We start from the raw sequence: 13,768 nt of genomic DNA on the forward strand, positions 1-13,768 counted from the left end.
CATGTTGTTCTCTGAAGTTCCTTTCAGAGGAATACCTTCTCTCTGCTGCTTTGCTTTGCCTTGTGGGAAACCAGCTGCAATGCTCTAGCTCTTTTTCCTTCCTTCTCAGTTAGCAGGATGTGGAGGTATCCTACCAATCACAAAAGTTCTGCCTGAAGTAGGAAAGCACTCCTATAGGTGGTGAGTCTCAACATTAGTACATGCCACATCCAGATGCCTTCTTTTTAGCCTGCGCGTAGAAAGAAGTCAGCTTCTTTCTCTTCCAAAAAGAAGTTTCTCCTTTTCCTCCCAAGAAAGAAGCCCACAATCTGTTCCTAGAACAGCTCAGATTAGGATAGTGAGGCTTAGGACAAAAAGAAAGTAAATTAACTGTTTAATTTGACTTTCATGTATTATTCACATTTTGAGGAAGAAAGATGTCACTGCTTGCTGCTTCTGCTTCTTATGGCTTTAGAGCAAGGTGAAACACAGAGAACTCTCCTATTTTCCTTCAAGAGTGAGCTTTTATCTAAGATTCCGTAGCCCATAAAACTGGTATCTCATCTGAAGAGAGATCCCTGAAGACACAAGAATTACCTGCTAATGTCTTTGTCTTGGACGGTATATTGAGTGCACATTTCAAAGTGTTGCTTTCAGTAACTGATGCGTGTGATCTTCAAGGAAATTCCAGATGTTGAGAGTAAAGTTTGAAACTGCTTAAGGATGAAAGCATTCATCACTTTGTAGGAATAATGGATTGATTTTTGAAAATAAGCCATCACTCATTAATTCAATAAATGTGGTAAGAACAGGTTTCAGCGTTATGAATACCTCAGCATAAGGCATTGTGTTGTGTAGCAAGATTCTCACTGATGTATGCTGTCCTGAGAGGGAGGCCACAACATAGTTGTGTTGTTTCACAGTTTTATTGCTGAAATTTTCTTCTTGCAGTGTGTTTTGATTTTTGCAATGAAGATACCTTTAGTAATAGGTTAGACAACTGGCTATATAGTACTTAGTACAGTTACAAAGTTTCTGCATATATAATATAATTATCCTGATGCAGAGCATGATATAACAGTGAAGTCTGTTTTGACTAAATTTTATAAAGCCTTTTGAAAAAAATTGATTTTTGTAGCTCAGCTCAATCAGCAGTCCTAACTTTTCTAGACTCTCTAGTTTTCTTACATTGATTCTGATAGGTCTGAATTTAACTGGTATAGAAAACACTAACTTTCTGTGCATTTTGTGTTGAGTTGTTTCTCCACCAGAATGGATTAGTTTTATTTGTGGACGTGGGGAGTTTGTAATGAAATCTACTAAACCAGCATTTTTAGAAGGTGTCAGAATTAACCATTGAGACGTATTAACTTAATTAACAACAACAAAAAAAAGAAGCCTCCATTTTACGGACAGTTTTTCAGGAAGCATCCTCAATTCTTCCAGAGGGCAGATAGATTTTTGTGGCAAGATAGGTCCAGATGTTTACGTGACCTCAAATGTTTTCATCTGGGATGTTTCTGTGAATGCTGTGGGCAGTTTTCATCTGAACAGAAGAATAGGATTATGTAATGCAGAGGAGTATTTCCTAACATGTGGTTTGTTTTATATATTTCAGGAGGTGAAGATGATAATTCTTTCATTACAAATTTTCAGTCTTCCTTTTTGAAGTGTTTAATTGCTTTGCTGTTCATTTGCATAATAGAGGAATCCTTAGAGAAAAGGATTAGGTATTGAGATGAAGAGCAACAGGCCTAATCATATTTAAATAGAGCTAGCATATCCTGTCTTATTGAGAGCACAAACTAGAATTCATTTCAGTTGATAATTAGTTCCATGTCTGACAAAATATCTTTTTGATTGCAGGTAGCTGAAATTGCCAGGTGCTGTTTTCCTAAATTCATTTTTAGAACTGAGAATTGAATAGTTTAATATTTACCCCTTCATTTTGGATATTCTTCTCCTCACCCAGCCCCCAGAAGGACTAAATAGCAGAGGGAGTGAACAGGAAAAAAGGTTTGAAGTTAAAAAAAAATCCTGAAAGACAGGAAAAAAAGTGCTCAGCAGGTAGTAATGTGAGAGTTACTTGGTACCATCAACCTATTCCTTGATTGGCTAGCAAGTATTTTGTTAACTTGTTCAGATTTGTAACAGAAAGCTGCTGGTTTTCCATCTATTGAATGGTACAAGCAGTTAGGCCATGGTCAAGAAAAATCTCTACAGAGGATGGAGAAGCTATTGAGACGAGGAGCTGCCTAATGCTGGGCAGCAAAGAAAGTGATCAAAATGTATCAATATCCTTTGATCTTTAAGTGGTTTTAAATATATGACTGAAACCACAGTTGGCTGAAAAAAACAGAGATTGATGAAGAGCTTTTTTAAGAATACCAGTGCTGTGTATGCTCTGGGAAGTTCTGAAAAGAATTGTCAGGATTCAGATGCTTTGAATTGTAGACATCAAAACACAAAGAGAGATATTCTACTGTTGTATAAGCAATGGGAAGATACGTCAAGTTAACAGAAACCTGACTTTCTCAATTAGTGTAAAAAATTTTTCTTCTAAATTTCCGGTATAAAAAGGGATCCGATTTCTAAACTGGAGTATCGGGAGCTGTCCAGCACGAGTACCCTTTCCCGAGTCGTCTGTGGTAGGAAAAACTAGGCATTTGTTTTTCCAAGTAAACCAGGGAAGTTTTAATCTTCTTCAGAATGTTCTTTGCCTGTGGTTCAAACAACAGAAAGCTAGTTAAGTATTCTTGGACAAATAAAAGCTTTTTTTCCTGAAATTTGTCACCTAAACCTGATTAGAAGTTGTTGGTTGGGTTTGTTCAAATTAATTTTGTGTCACACAGGACTTAAAAGTAGTCTCACACGTCTCACATTATGGAAACTTATTTTTATTTAAATAATATTCGTGCATTTAAAGAGTGTTTATTTTAAGAATATTATTTTTAAGAATATTATTATATATTTATTTTAAGAATATTATTTGTGCAAATAATATTTGTGCATAGAGGCTGCAGCCAAGACCATATATGGTACTTCTTTAATTGAACTCTTTTGTGTTGCTCCATGTGTGAAATTTAATGGGAAGTATTTAAAAAAAACAATTGTTTTTCCCCAAAATTTTGTAGACTGCTGTAAACTTCACTTTTAAAAATGACAACTTGTTTTAGAAGGACTTCCCTTTACAAATATTACTTGCTTCATATCAAGGTGGAACTAAAGGCCAAATTATGAGAGTTTATCATTAATCTGTCAATAATTTAAAAACTTAGATAACTTATTTCAAAAGATCATTAAAGAACTGCACCTAAGTGGTAGCAAGGTAGGAATAGTCAGAATTTTTTTTGTTCTGTTATGCCTTTTCATTGTTATGAATGTACCATTATGGGTTTTAAATTTTTTTAAAAAATCTCAGTAGCAGGATTTGAACCAATTACCTTCAGAGAATTTCCTTATGAGTTAAAGGCATAGTAGATAAATGGGAGTCAACTTTGTAGATCAGCATTTAGAAAGCATCATAATACACACTTCACCAGTGGTTTGAGTAATTATAGCCTGTAAGGCAGATGAGCAATTAAACTTGAGGATTCCTATGTTCCAATTCCTTAAAAAAAACCCCTGAAGTAGTAACTATAGGGCATGGACTAACCCATTTTTTGTATCTTCATCTAAAAGCAGTTTGATAGAGTGGCTGAGTTACGTCTCTGGTATATTAGAAAGCTGGATTCTGTTTACAATTTTGCCTGCAGAGACTTTGATGATCTCTGTTACAATTAATTGTAAAGTGGATGAATAAAATTTGTGTGCAGTTCAGTAGCATTATCAAGGGTTAATAATAAACATATTGAACTACATAAAGATATTACCATACATTAGTAGGAAAGAAATGATCTCTGCCTCTTGACACTGAGGCTTTCTGGCTTGCAGGCTCTCAGCATCAGTGTGCCAGCTCCTAGACTACTGACTTCGTTGTACAGGAGTCTTTCACTTTCAGACTTGTCCCTGAATTCATACACATTATTTTTTTTAGCTATATTAATGGTACGTTTATTAAATAACATTTTAGAACTCTTTTCTATATTGTTTATATGGTATATCTGAAACATACTATTTCAAAAAATTTAGAACCTGACACTTATTTTTTTTGTGCTCAGTTCTAGGATGCTATGTTCTTTTTTTTTTTGAGGTATTTGGCAGAGGACATAATTTCTTATTACAGAAGCAAAGCGCTGCAGAGTTTTGCCTATATGTGTGACCTGAATACCATCCTTCCTTTATGCACTGTTTCTACTAGCAGGCATAATGTCAGCTGGATTTTCATCCGTGTTACTTCTGCCTCAAAAATTAAACAGAGAGGAATTTTAAACAGTTCCAATTAGCCCAAGGTCTGTGAAAGTCTCCTTGCTTGGTAGGCAGTTTTGTTTCCATGCTTTTTTGGCCAGTGTACAGATTTGAGGAATGATAAAGGATAGTTATTATACTTGCATTTCTGCACAATTTGCAGAATACACACAAACAGGTACTTACTACTAATTTTTTTGTCTGTTGGCTTTCATTGTGAGCGTTGTTATAGATAATCTACATCATGTAATAGCTTGTATAGAAAAGCTAATTTGTATAAGTTAACTTGGAAAGCAGTCTAATACTTCTGAATGTTCCCATTTCCAGAATGGAGGGAAAAAATGTAATTTATTTCTAAGTTGAACATACTTCTTTTTCAAATGTCGGCTGAGAGGGCTCTGTCGAATTCAAAAACCTATGCAACAATACCTACTTTGTATTATATGTGTGATTTTTCAATTGCACATGAAACTTTACCTTTAAATCTTTAATTATATGTTTGCACACCCAAATTATTAATACTTATCACCTGTCCCTTTACAGGTAACAAAGAAATACCCAGTGTTTGGACGTTAGATTCATAGTTTGTGTTGTGTTTTCATGCTCACCCCATGTCAAAGAACTAATGTTGATAAAAATTCTTGTGCTCGTTTGTTGGATTTCTCGCCTAGAGCCTGGTTTATGAAACCAGTGGGATCCCATTGCGTCTATTCATAGAACATTTATTTAGTCCCTGAATCCCAAAGCAGTTTCTTCCTCTTTACACTCCATTATTTTAATAGAGCTGCTGTTATCAATTTCAAATGCAAATATTTAATATATTCTTTTTAATTTTGTCTGGCCCAAAGTGAAGAAATCTATCTAGAAATTGAATAACTTAATATCACAGCAAAGTTTTACATTTGGCTTTCTTAAAGACATAGGGGTATGGAGTTTGAAACTGCAAAGCACATGTACAGACATTAACATCTGTCCTCTACTTTATAACTATATATGATAGCACAAATAGAACGTTTGGGGAAAAAAAAAAAAAAAAAAAAAAAGAGAAGCGTCCGGAAAAGTTCCACAGGGTATGAGGAGTGGCGGCAACTTCAGAAGTAGTACCGTGAAGTAGGTTTTCTCTGCACTTGATTTTTTGCTCATGTTGCTTAATAGATGGTTACAGGAGAGTAGGTTTATGTCAGCACCTTTGCAGAGGCAACTGCAACATTCATTTATAGCCATAGCAATTTTTCTTTTCTCTGTCTTTCCTCTTCCCACATTTTGGAACTGGGACGGGAAATGCAAGCTCTGGCAGAAGTGACTTTAGGTTAATTCCAGTTACAGCTCTCTTGCATTGTATCCCATTAGGTCTTCCCATAAAGGTGGGATTTTTGTCCTGCTGCCTTGAATTGCTGAAGTGTTAAGTGTGGATAAGCCCAGGGAGTCACTGTTGAGTAGCTAGTGTCTGAGAAAGCCTCAAAAACTTCCAACGTTGTTCTTTATTGATTTATAATAGGAATACTAAGCTTCTCCCTCTCTCTTTGGTTAACCTGATAGTGCAGATATTCTCAAGACATTAGCGAGCACTGCTGTATCTTTTGCCCTGTCAACTGCTCTCGAAGTCTTTGGCAAAACCCCTGGGTTCTCATCAGCCTGCATGACACAGATTGTGTGTTCCCTTTCACGTTTTGTCCCTTTGCGGATTTTAACATAGCCATGTGCAAAGAGAGTGCACCTCGGCATGTAACTGTCTGAAGACCATGCCAGAGTATCAGGCAAATATCCTGGCCTCTTCAAGGCAGCCTCCCTGTTGCTTAAGAAAGAGAAAGATAGATTTGGGAATCCAGAGGAGAGTAGCAGTAGATCTGTTCCTGCCTTTGTAAAGACCAGTAGCAGAAAAAAGTCATGTAGAGGGAGAAGAGGTAACGTAGGGACATCTTTATTTTAGGGTTCTTTTTTTTTTAGGTTCCTTGTCCATTCCCCAGCCTCTGAAGAGAGCACATCTGAATGGGACCATCATTGGCAAGGTCTGCTTGAGCTGATGAAGGTGCTGTTATTGAAGGCATATCCAATTTCTAGTGACCTGGAAAAAAGAAGTTTAATAATATTAGTTGCTCTTTTTAAAGCTGCAATGCCCAATGTGGTTTTTTTCCCTGCTCAGGACACAGCAGTTGCAGAAGTGTTGTTAATGTAGGTATTGTTTCTTTCTTTCTGAATATGTCCACAGAAATGTTATATACCACAAAAGGTGCAAATAGCTGTATTTGGCATTGCTTGTGAACATAAAAGCAGCAGAATCACAATGTTACTAGAAAAAGAGGAAGCAACTATACTAGAGTCTGTTATTCTGAAATTATCTATGAAAAATTTTCCTGTTTCCATCTAAATTATTTAATGAAAATATAGAAATTATTTATGTGGTCTTTTTGAGGATATATGTATGAATTCAGTATAATACATGGTTTATATATCAGTATAATTTAAAAGCAGTAATACAAAGAGAAACGCAAGTGAAGAATGATATGGTGCCTCTTAGCTCCATGAGAAGAAACACGCCTTTCCCTCGGGTGCCTGGTCCCACCGCAGAACTTTGGCCACTCACCTCAGAGCAGAAGGAAGCTGCTGGCACCAGGGTGAGGACGGTGAGGGTGAAATCGTGTGTGGGCGAGATCTGCCCTCTCGTGGAGAGAGAAAATATCTTTCCCTCGCTGCGTGCAGTGTCTGACAGCGTGGGCTGTCTTAATCCTAAGGAGGCGATACGATAGTTCATATTGATTTTGGAAACCAGACAACTATTCAGTCACAAATTTCCCTCTGCTCCCTTTGAAAGGTGAGAAGTGTGTAACACGTGGAAAACTTTTTTTTTTTTCCCCTCAAAATATCTAATTACATCTGTGTTCAACACAGGTCATTCCCATATGGTTTTTTTTAAGTTTTCTGCTTTTGGTAGTTTGTATGTTGGCTACAGATGTCATGACATAAGGATATTTCCCTTTATCCTAAGCTAGATAAAATTCATCATAGGTTAATAAAAACCCCATAACATTTAGCATAATTAATTCTTTATTACCTGGCTAACAGCTTTGGAGAAAGTGGTTCTGAAATGTTTCTTAATAACCTACTAGTCCAACTAACTATTTACTATGAAAAGACAATTTTGTGCAAAATCACATGGGTAATACTGCATATACATCTTGTGTGGTACTAACATCTGTTGTATCTTCATACAGTTTTATTTTTAATAATCCATAAGAGGGAGGGGGAATGGAAATGTGTCTGGAGATGGCATTTGTCATATTTTCTATGGTTCTGTGAGAATTTGGGGGAAAATTTAGACTAGGAGAATGAATATAGATTGCCACTTACTAAGATGAGAATCTGCCCCTCTCTGGTTCTTTGTTCATGAAAGATACCCTCATTTCATGTCTATAAATTTTGCTACTAACTAGAGATTATCTGAAGAAGTAAAATCACACTGCAGAATCTACACTTGGTATTTCAGGCCTTTTCCCTGGCATCTTTATTCATGCCCATGGCATCTTTATTTATTGTATGCTCATCCATCTATTGCTTTTATAGCTATATGTAATGAGTAAATCAAGATTTTAAAAAGCATATAAACGCTGTTCCAATGCATAGTATTATATTATAGATTACAAGTATATATTCATGGTATTATATCACACTAATAGGAGGTCGAGAGGAGCATCGGCTATGATAAGTCAAGAAGGTTAAACATTTAACTGATTTAACCAAAATTAATCCATGGTAGGGGTGTGGAAAGAGTGTCCTTATGTACTGTTAACATACCATGACATATCTTCTCTGTATGACTGTTCTTTGCGAAACGATGATTTTAATATGAGAGCATATTTGAAACAGCTTCTTTAATATGTAACATAGACCTTCATCAGAATGAAATTTCAAGAACATTGAGCAAAATTGACAAATAGAGGCAAGATTTTGTTTAAAACAAATAAAAAATGTCCCAATATACATTGTTTTCAGTACCAGGCAAATATTATAAAATAACAGGCCAACAGGAAAAAGAGTGTGCAGTAACCACTGTGTACGAAGTGCCTCTGGGATTACTCTGTGGACAATAGTATGGGCTAGAATTTCTGTCCTCACCTTTTCATGGATGGGTAAAGAAGAGATGGTGCTATGGTTTCATGAAGCCAAACCATTTACTAGAACATCTGAAGCGCTAATTTGTGTTAATTATCCAGTCAATTCTGTTGATGTTAACTGTGTGGTCTTTGGTTTGCTTGAGAGGGAGGTAGGCTGTGTGATGGCCCAAGTCAGATGCTCTGACTTGCAGTTATTAGCAGCGTGTAGCTAACAGTTGAAGAGATGTAGAAAATGCAAAAGTCTGGTCACTCGATTATTTGCTGTAATTTCCAGGAAGAGGGTAAACATTATGAAAGATGCATGTTTTAGTAGAAATATTTGTACTATTTCTATTTGTGCTTTCAAAAAGGTAAGAACATACTTTGTTTAATATATTAAATTCTGAACCTTCCTGTAAAGGTAATTTTGCTAATTATGAAGCACTCCCTGTGCCCCCAAAGAAGGGGGAAACTATTTAGAAAGACTCAAGCAAAGTGCCCCATACTTTTTTCATTGGTCAAACACATTAGCAGTTTTACAATTTTTCTGTGCTAATGCTTGACTGTCAGGGAGAAAGCAGTGCTTATGCTGCATTTAAATGCATTATTTGTACTTATTAAGCATTATGACCAATGTATTTTCTTTGTTTTTCTTGCTGATGTATTAATTGCCTATAAATTTAGATGTTGTTTCTGGATTTGGAAAGCCCCTACCTTAAAGAAAAAAAGAAAAAAAGGAAAAAAAGGAAAAAGAAAGAAGAGAGGAAGCTTTTCATTAACAAAAACATAACATGGGTCTATTGAAGATGAATTAAATAAGCTTCTTGGTATCAAATATAATAGTCTTCAAAATGACCAGGCTTATGATTCTTCATATTTAATACTAAGTAACCAATATAATCAGGCAAACATATTTTAGCATTACACCTAGTTTATTTCTGCTTTTACACTATATTAATTTATGCTGTCGCTTAATATGAGTAGGTACTACTTTGACTTGATACACTACATCTAGAAAGTCATTTCAACTACTGTTAAGACTGATGATTGTATGACACACTAAATAATGAGAAAAGTGCTATTTCAGGTGGATTAACTCCTTATTTCTTACCTCATGATACAAATGACTCAGTGGCCATTAGCAGGTCCCATAGCTTTTCTGTGCTCCTGCTTTCTTTGTCTGCATAATCAGACCATAATACCTGCCTACGGCTTGGAGATACTGTAAAAATTAAGTATCTTAATGCTTCTACAGTGTTTTGACATTGTACAGCATTAAAGTTAAAATACATTATCATTCTGGCTACTGTTACACAATTATCACCACTCTGATGAAAGGTGGCTTTGATGCAAGGATCTGAGAAGGCTAGGAAATACGTTGGTATTAGTTTATTCCTTTTTACAATCAGAGTGTGGTTATTCACGTTGTTCATAGTGGGCTTCGTCACCAGCCACCGTGTTTACAGCCTCACTGTGGTTTATCGCAGGGGCAGTGGCTGGGGCTTCTCAGAACATTGTGCTTCCAGGGTCTTTTTTGTAATTTCACCTGGGGAGCAGATGTCCTTAAAATCAATGTCTTAACATGTATCTGTCTGCACAGTATATTTCAATTAGCAAGCATCTGCTCAAAATCTATATTTGCTGAATTGTTAATTGTTACTGGGAGGTGTTTCATAGCTTGTTTTATTTCCTCTTTGTGTGATTTAGGTTACCATGGCCTTTACTGTGAAGAGGAATATAACGAATGCCTTTCTGCACCCTGCCAGAACGGAGCCACCTGCAGAGACCTCGTCAATAGCTATGAGTGCGTGTGTCTTGCTGAATATGAAGGTAGGATGGGTTTTGCCTCTTGTTTTTTGAAGTGTTCTATGTATTTTTTATGGTAGGTTCTGTTACAAACAGAGATATACAATATCCTCCACTGAGCAGAAATAAATCCCACATCTAAAATTAATGGAAACAAACTTCAATGTACATCCTGATCCCATAATCTTTATTCAAATGAGTAGTTCAGATTTAGCTGGTCTGTGAGAAATGTGTGTCCTTGTGTGGGGACAAATGGCTTCCCTTTGTTCTACTTAGGTGTACTTATTTCTGCTGTTTTTAAGATGTTAGAAAGTGATGGGTTTTTTAAAAAAAAACTTAAGTGTTAAATACAATTTTTCATCAGTTATTGTTAGGAGCCATTACGTGGAGGGCTTTCCAAATTATTTTTTTAGTTATTTTCTCCAGTGAAGTGGTTTAAAAACATAGTAATAAAAGATTAGTATTTGAAACACATTAGCACTAAGGAGTAAAAATGAAAGTTTTATGTTGATTGTTCATTTAGAAGACCATAAAGCCCAGAGACAGTAGTAGGTCTGTGACTGCTTTCCCATGTTAACTGCAGCTATTGCTAGATATGTTTGAATGGAATCAGTCCACAGCATTTCTTAAGGAGTTTATAAAATAGAGCAGAAAAGTATGTGTTTTGCTATACAAACTCTTTTATCTTGCACTGGATTTCAGCTTTACACAGAGCAGCACATATCAGCTATTGTGACGTGTCCCTCTGTGGAGGGCTAAAATGATACTTTTTTTGTGTATTCTGTGTCAAATCATGCTCTGAGAACATTTTGAATGTAATTTTATATCTTACTAGTATTAAAAATATATATATATTTTTTGCGTAGAATGACTTATGTTTTAAGGAACATTACCCCTGCATTTTCTCATTAAGCGTATCAGTCCTTATCTGTGTTGATAAGTAATGCTCACTTAACAGCTGCTTGAGGCTAAATATGTATTTCATGCTGGTGATTGCACTGCTCTGTGACAACAGATACAGAATTCATCATTTTAGAGGCTTAGTGAGGAAATGACCCTCAGCTTTTCATGACAGTTTAAAGAGCACTTAACCATAATGTTATGACTTCATGTTTTGTTCTCATCTGACCTGTATGTGCAGCTGAAAGCACTGTATGCGCAGCACATTTTGCTTTAAATGAAAGCAGGGGACCTGGTCCTGAAAGCAGTTTTTGCTGATTACTGAGCTTTCTTCATTCCAATACTTAAGGTATTCAGGGACACTAATGAATAGAGCTGAGGTATCCAGCTCAAGATACTATGTGGGCCATTAGAGGCCTCAATTTTACCACCACCAACCCGGACCTCCCCGTCTGCAGTCCCCCCTTCTGCCTCCATACCCCCCTGGCTGGCAAACAGACAAGAGCTGTTATCACTGCTCTGGACTGAAGTATGTGCCAGCAGGTACCTGTGGGCTTCTGGCTCTGCTGGCTTCTGCTGCTTAGCTGCAGGATGCTTAGAGTGCTCTGCCTTTTTGCTGCTGACAGACTGACCAAATGATTTCAGCAGGTCTGTAGCGAGTGAGTACATGTGGGTGTGTGTATATATGTATACATATAATATATATATATATATTTAAAATAAGTTGCTCTTATATGTTTTCTAATTATCACTATTAACTTGAGATACTTGTTTTTATATAACTCCTGTAAGCTTGCATTGCTATACATAACTACAGTGTTGAATGCTACAGAACTAAGTTCGTTTTAATCTTTCACTCATTAAATAAATTTGCTTGTATACATACACCTGATGTATCATGTGTCCAATTTCTTCCTTTTTTGTATTGATTTTTCTTTCTCATATTCTTTTCTCTAAAGCTTGTATTTTCTCACTAATTTTACCTCTGTATAGTTCTGCGTCTCAAACTCTCCAAATTGAAATTCACAAACTGCCCAATTCCAGTGCAACACAATTGGTATTCAGGAAAGAGGTTGGGAAGGAGTGAGGCAGGATCAGCTGCATAATTCCTTCACTGTCATTTACTTCTTCATGATTAGAAACATTCTCCTGATGCCAAAGCTGTATTGAAGTTTTTATACATAATAAACAATATGAGTTTATGCTTCTATTGACTATGCATTTTTACAGTTTGCAGGTCAGGATTTAGAAACATGAGCCACCTTAAAAAGTGAAAAATGTGTTTGTAATTTGTAAGTGTTATCACATGGAAGCATTCGGAATCCTGTCCTGCTCTTCAGTTTGTTGAAATTCTTGTAAAAAGTATAAGAATGGGAAAACTTGAAGATAACTAGGATTTTAGCTAAGTGGTCACTTTGGATTCATTCCCAAGCAAAGAATGGTAATAAGATTTAGATTTAGACTTAAAACTTACTTTAATGGATAAATTTAAGCAGGTATTTAAATGCAAGCTAATTTCACTATTGTAGATACATTATAAACAAAGTCCCACCAATCATTCATTATTCATATGTGTACATTTATTTTTTTTGTGTTTCAGTGCCATCCATGCACTGATTAGATCATTCATGTATTGTTTTTTCTAGTTTTATCTGAAAAGTAGATCCAGAGAAAATTATGCATGTAGCAGTGGCAGCAGAGCCTCTCTCCCCATCCCCAGTTGAGAATCTGCTGTGCTTTATGTTCTGTATGCCAGACACGGCTTGCACTGTCTTCTGCAAGGCAAAGCCTACACCTGAGAATGAAAGAGCAAAGGTAGCAGCATGAAGCTGAGCAACCCAATTATTTACTTTTAGCTATACATTTTAATAAATAATTTTTTTTTATTGCCTTAGTTATACTCCTCCATTTCCAGCAAAAGTCAACGAGAGGCATCAGAATGCTTATGTATATTATTAAAGAACTTACTACATAAAATTCTTATTGAAGACAATTATTGTTTACATTTTATTGAAGAATAGTAGATAGCTGATGAGATTATGCTTTATTATACCATTGGTTTTTCATAGACACTCCAGCAGTTCTTGTTAGCAGAAATTGCCGTACCTCTCTTATCCCAAAGCCTCAGTAGGTGGGAAAAGCAGAGAGGAGTCATGTGTGTAAAAAGTTTAGCCACCATAAAATTTATGGCTTTAGTCTTATGGCATTAGCCTAATAATGGTTTGGAGGCTACGCATCATTATCGCATGTACTGATTTCATGCTGTCAATATAGGTCATGTTAATGACAGTTACTAATTTTACCTTTTCAGGAAGGCACTGTGAATTATACAAAGATCCTTGTGTTAACATCAACTGTCAGAACGGTGGCACTTGTGACAGCGAAGGTCTAAATGCTACATGTATTTGTGCACCTGGATATACAGGCAAGTAATTTGTACATTACACAGAACGTCTAGTCGTCAGCATTCACTGTGTCCAAAAGAAGACAAATACCAAGTAAGGCTGTGTCTCTTCAGGGAAACAAATTAATTTGGACTTTGCTGAATTGCAGTCAGTCTAGGGAGAATGAACAGTTCTTGATATTACTTGCAACTGCTTTGAACTTTAAAAATTTTGCAGCAAAAAAAGCCTGTTACTAAAGAG

General features: G+C 36.1%; 1 protein-coding gene across 1 annotated transcript in view; it reads left to right on the plus strand.

The window, feature by feature from the left end:
- Positions 1 to 13,768, plus strand: part of DNER (delta/notch like EGF repeat containing) — a 134,870-nt gene that overhangs the window by 105,938 nt on the left and 15,164 nt on the right. Inside the window, exons 9-10 of the mRNA XM_087739533.1 lie at positions 10,125 to 10,247; positions 13,435 to 13,548. Of these exons, the coding sequence (XP_087595659.1) occupies positions 10,125 to 10,247; positions 13,435 to 13,548 (237 nt within the window). The remainder of the gene's footprint in view (positions 1 to 10,124; positions 10,248 to 13,434; positions 13,549 to 13,768) is intronic.

This window comes from Nipponia nippon, unplaced genomic scaffold (genome assembly GCF_047370975.1).
Source record: "Nipponia nippon isolate SJK-2023a ecotype South Korea unplaced genomic scaffold, ASM4737097v1 scaffold_7, whole genome shotgun sequence".
In the NCBI taxonomy this organism is placed as follows: Eukaryota; Metazoa; Chordata; class Aves; order Pelecaniformes; family Threskiornithidae; genus Nipponia; species Nipponia nippon.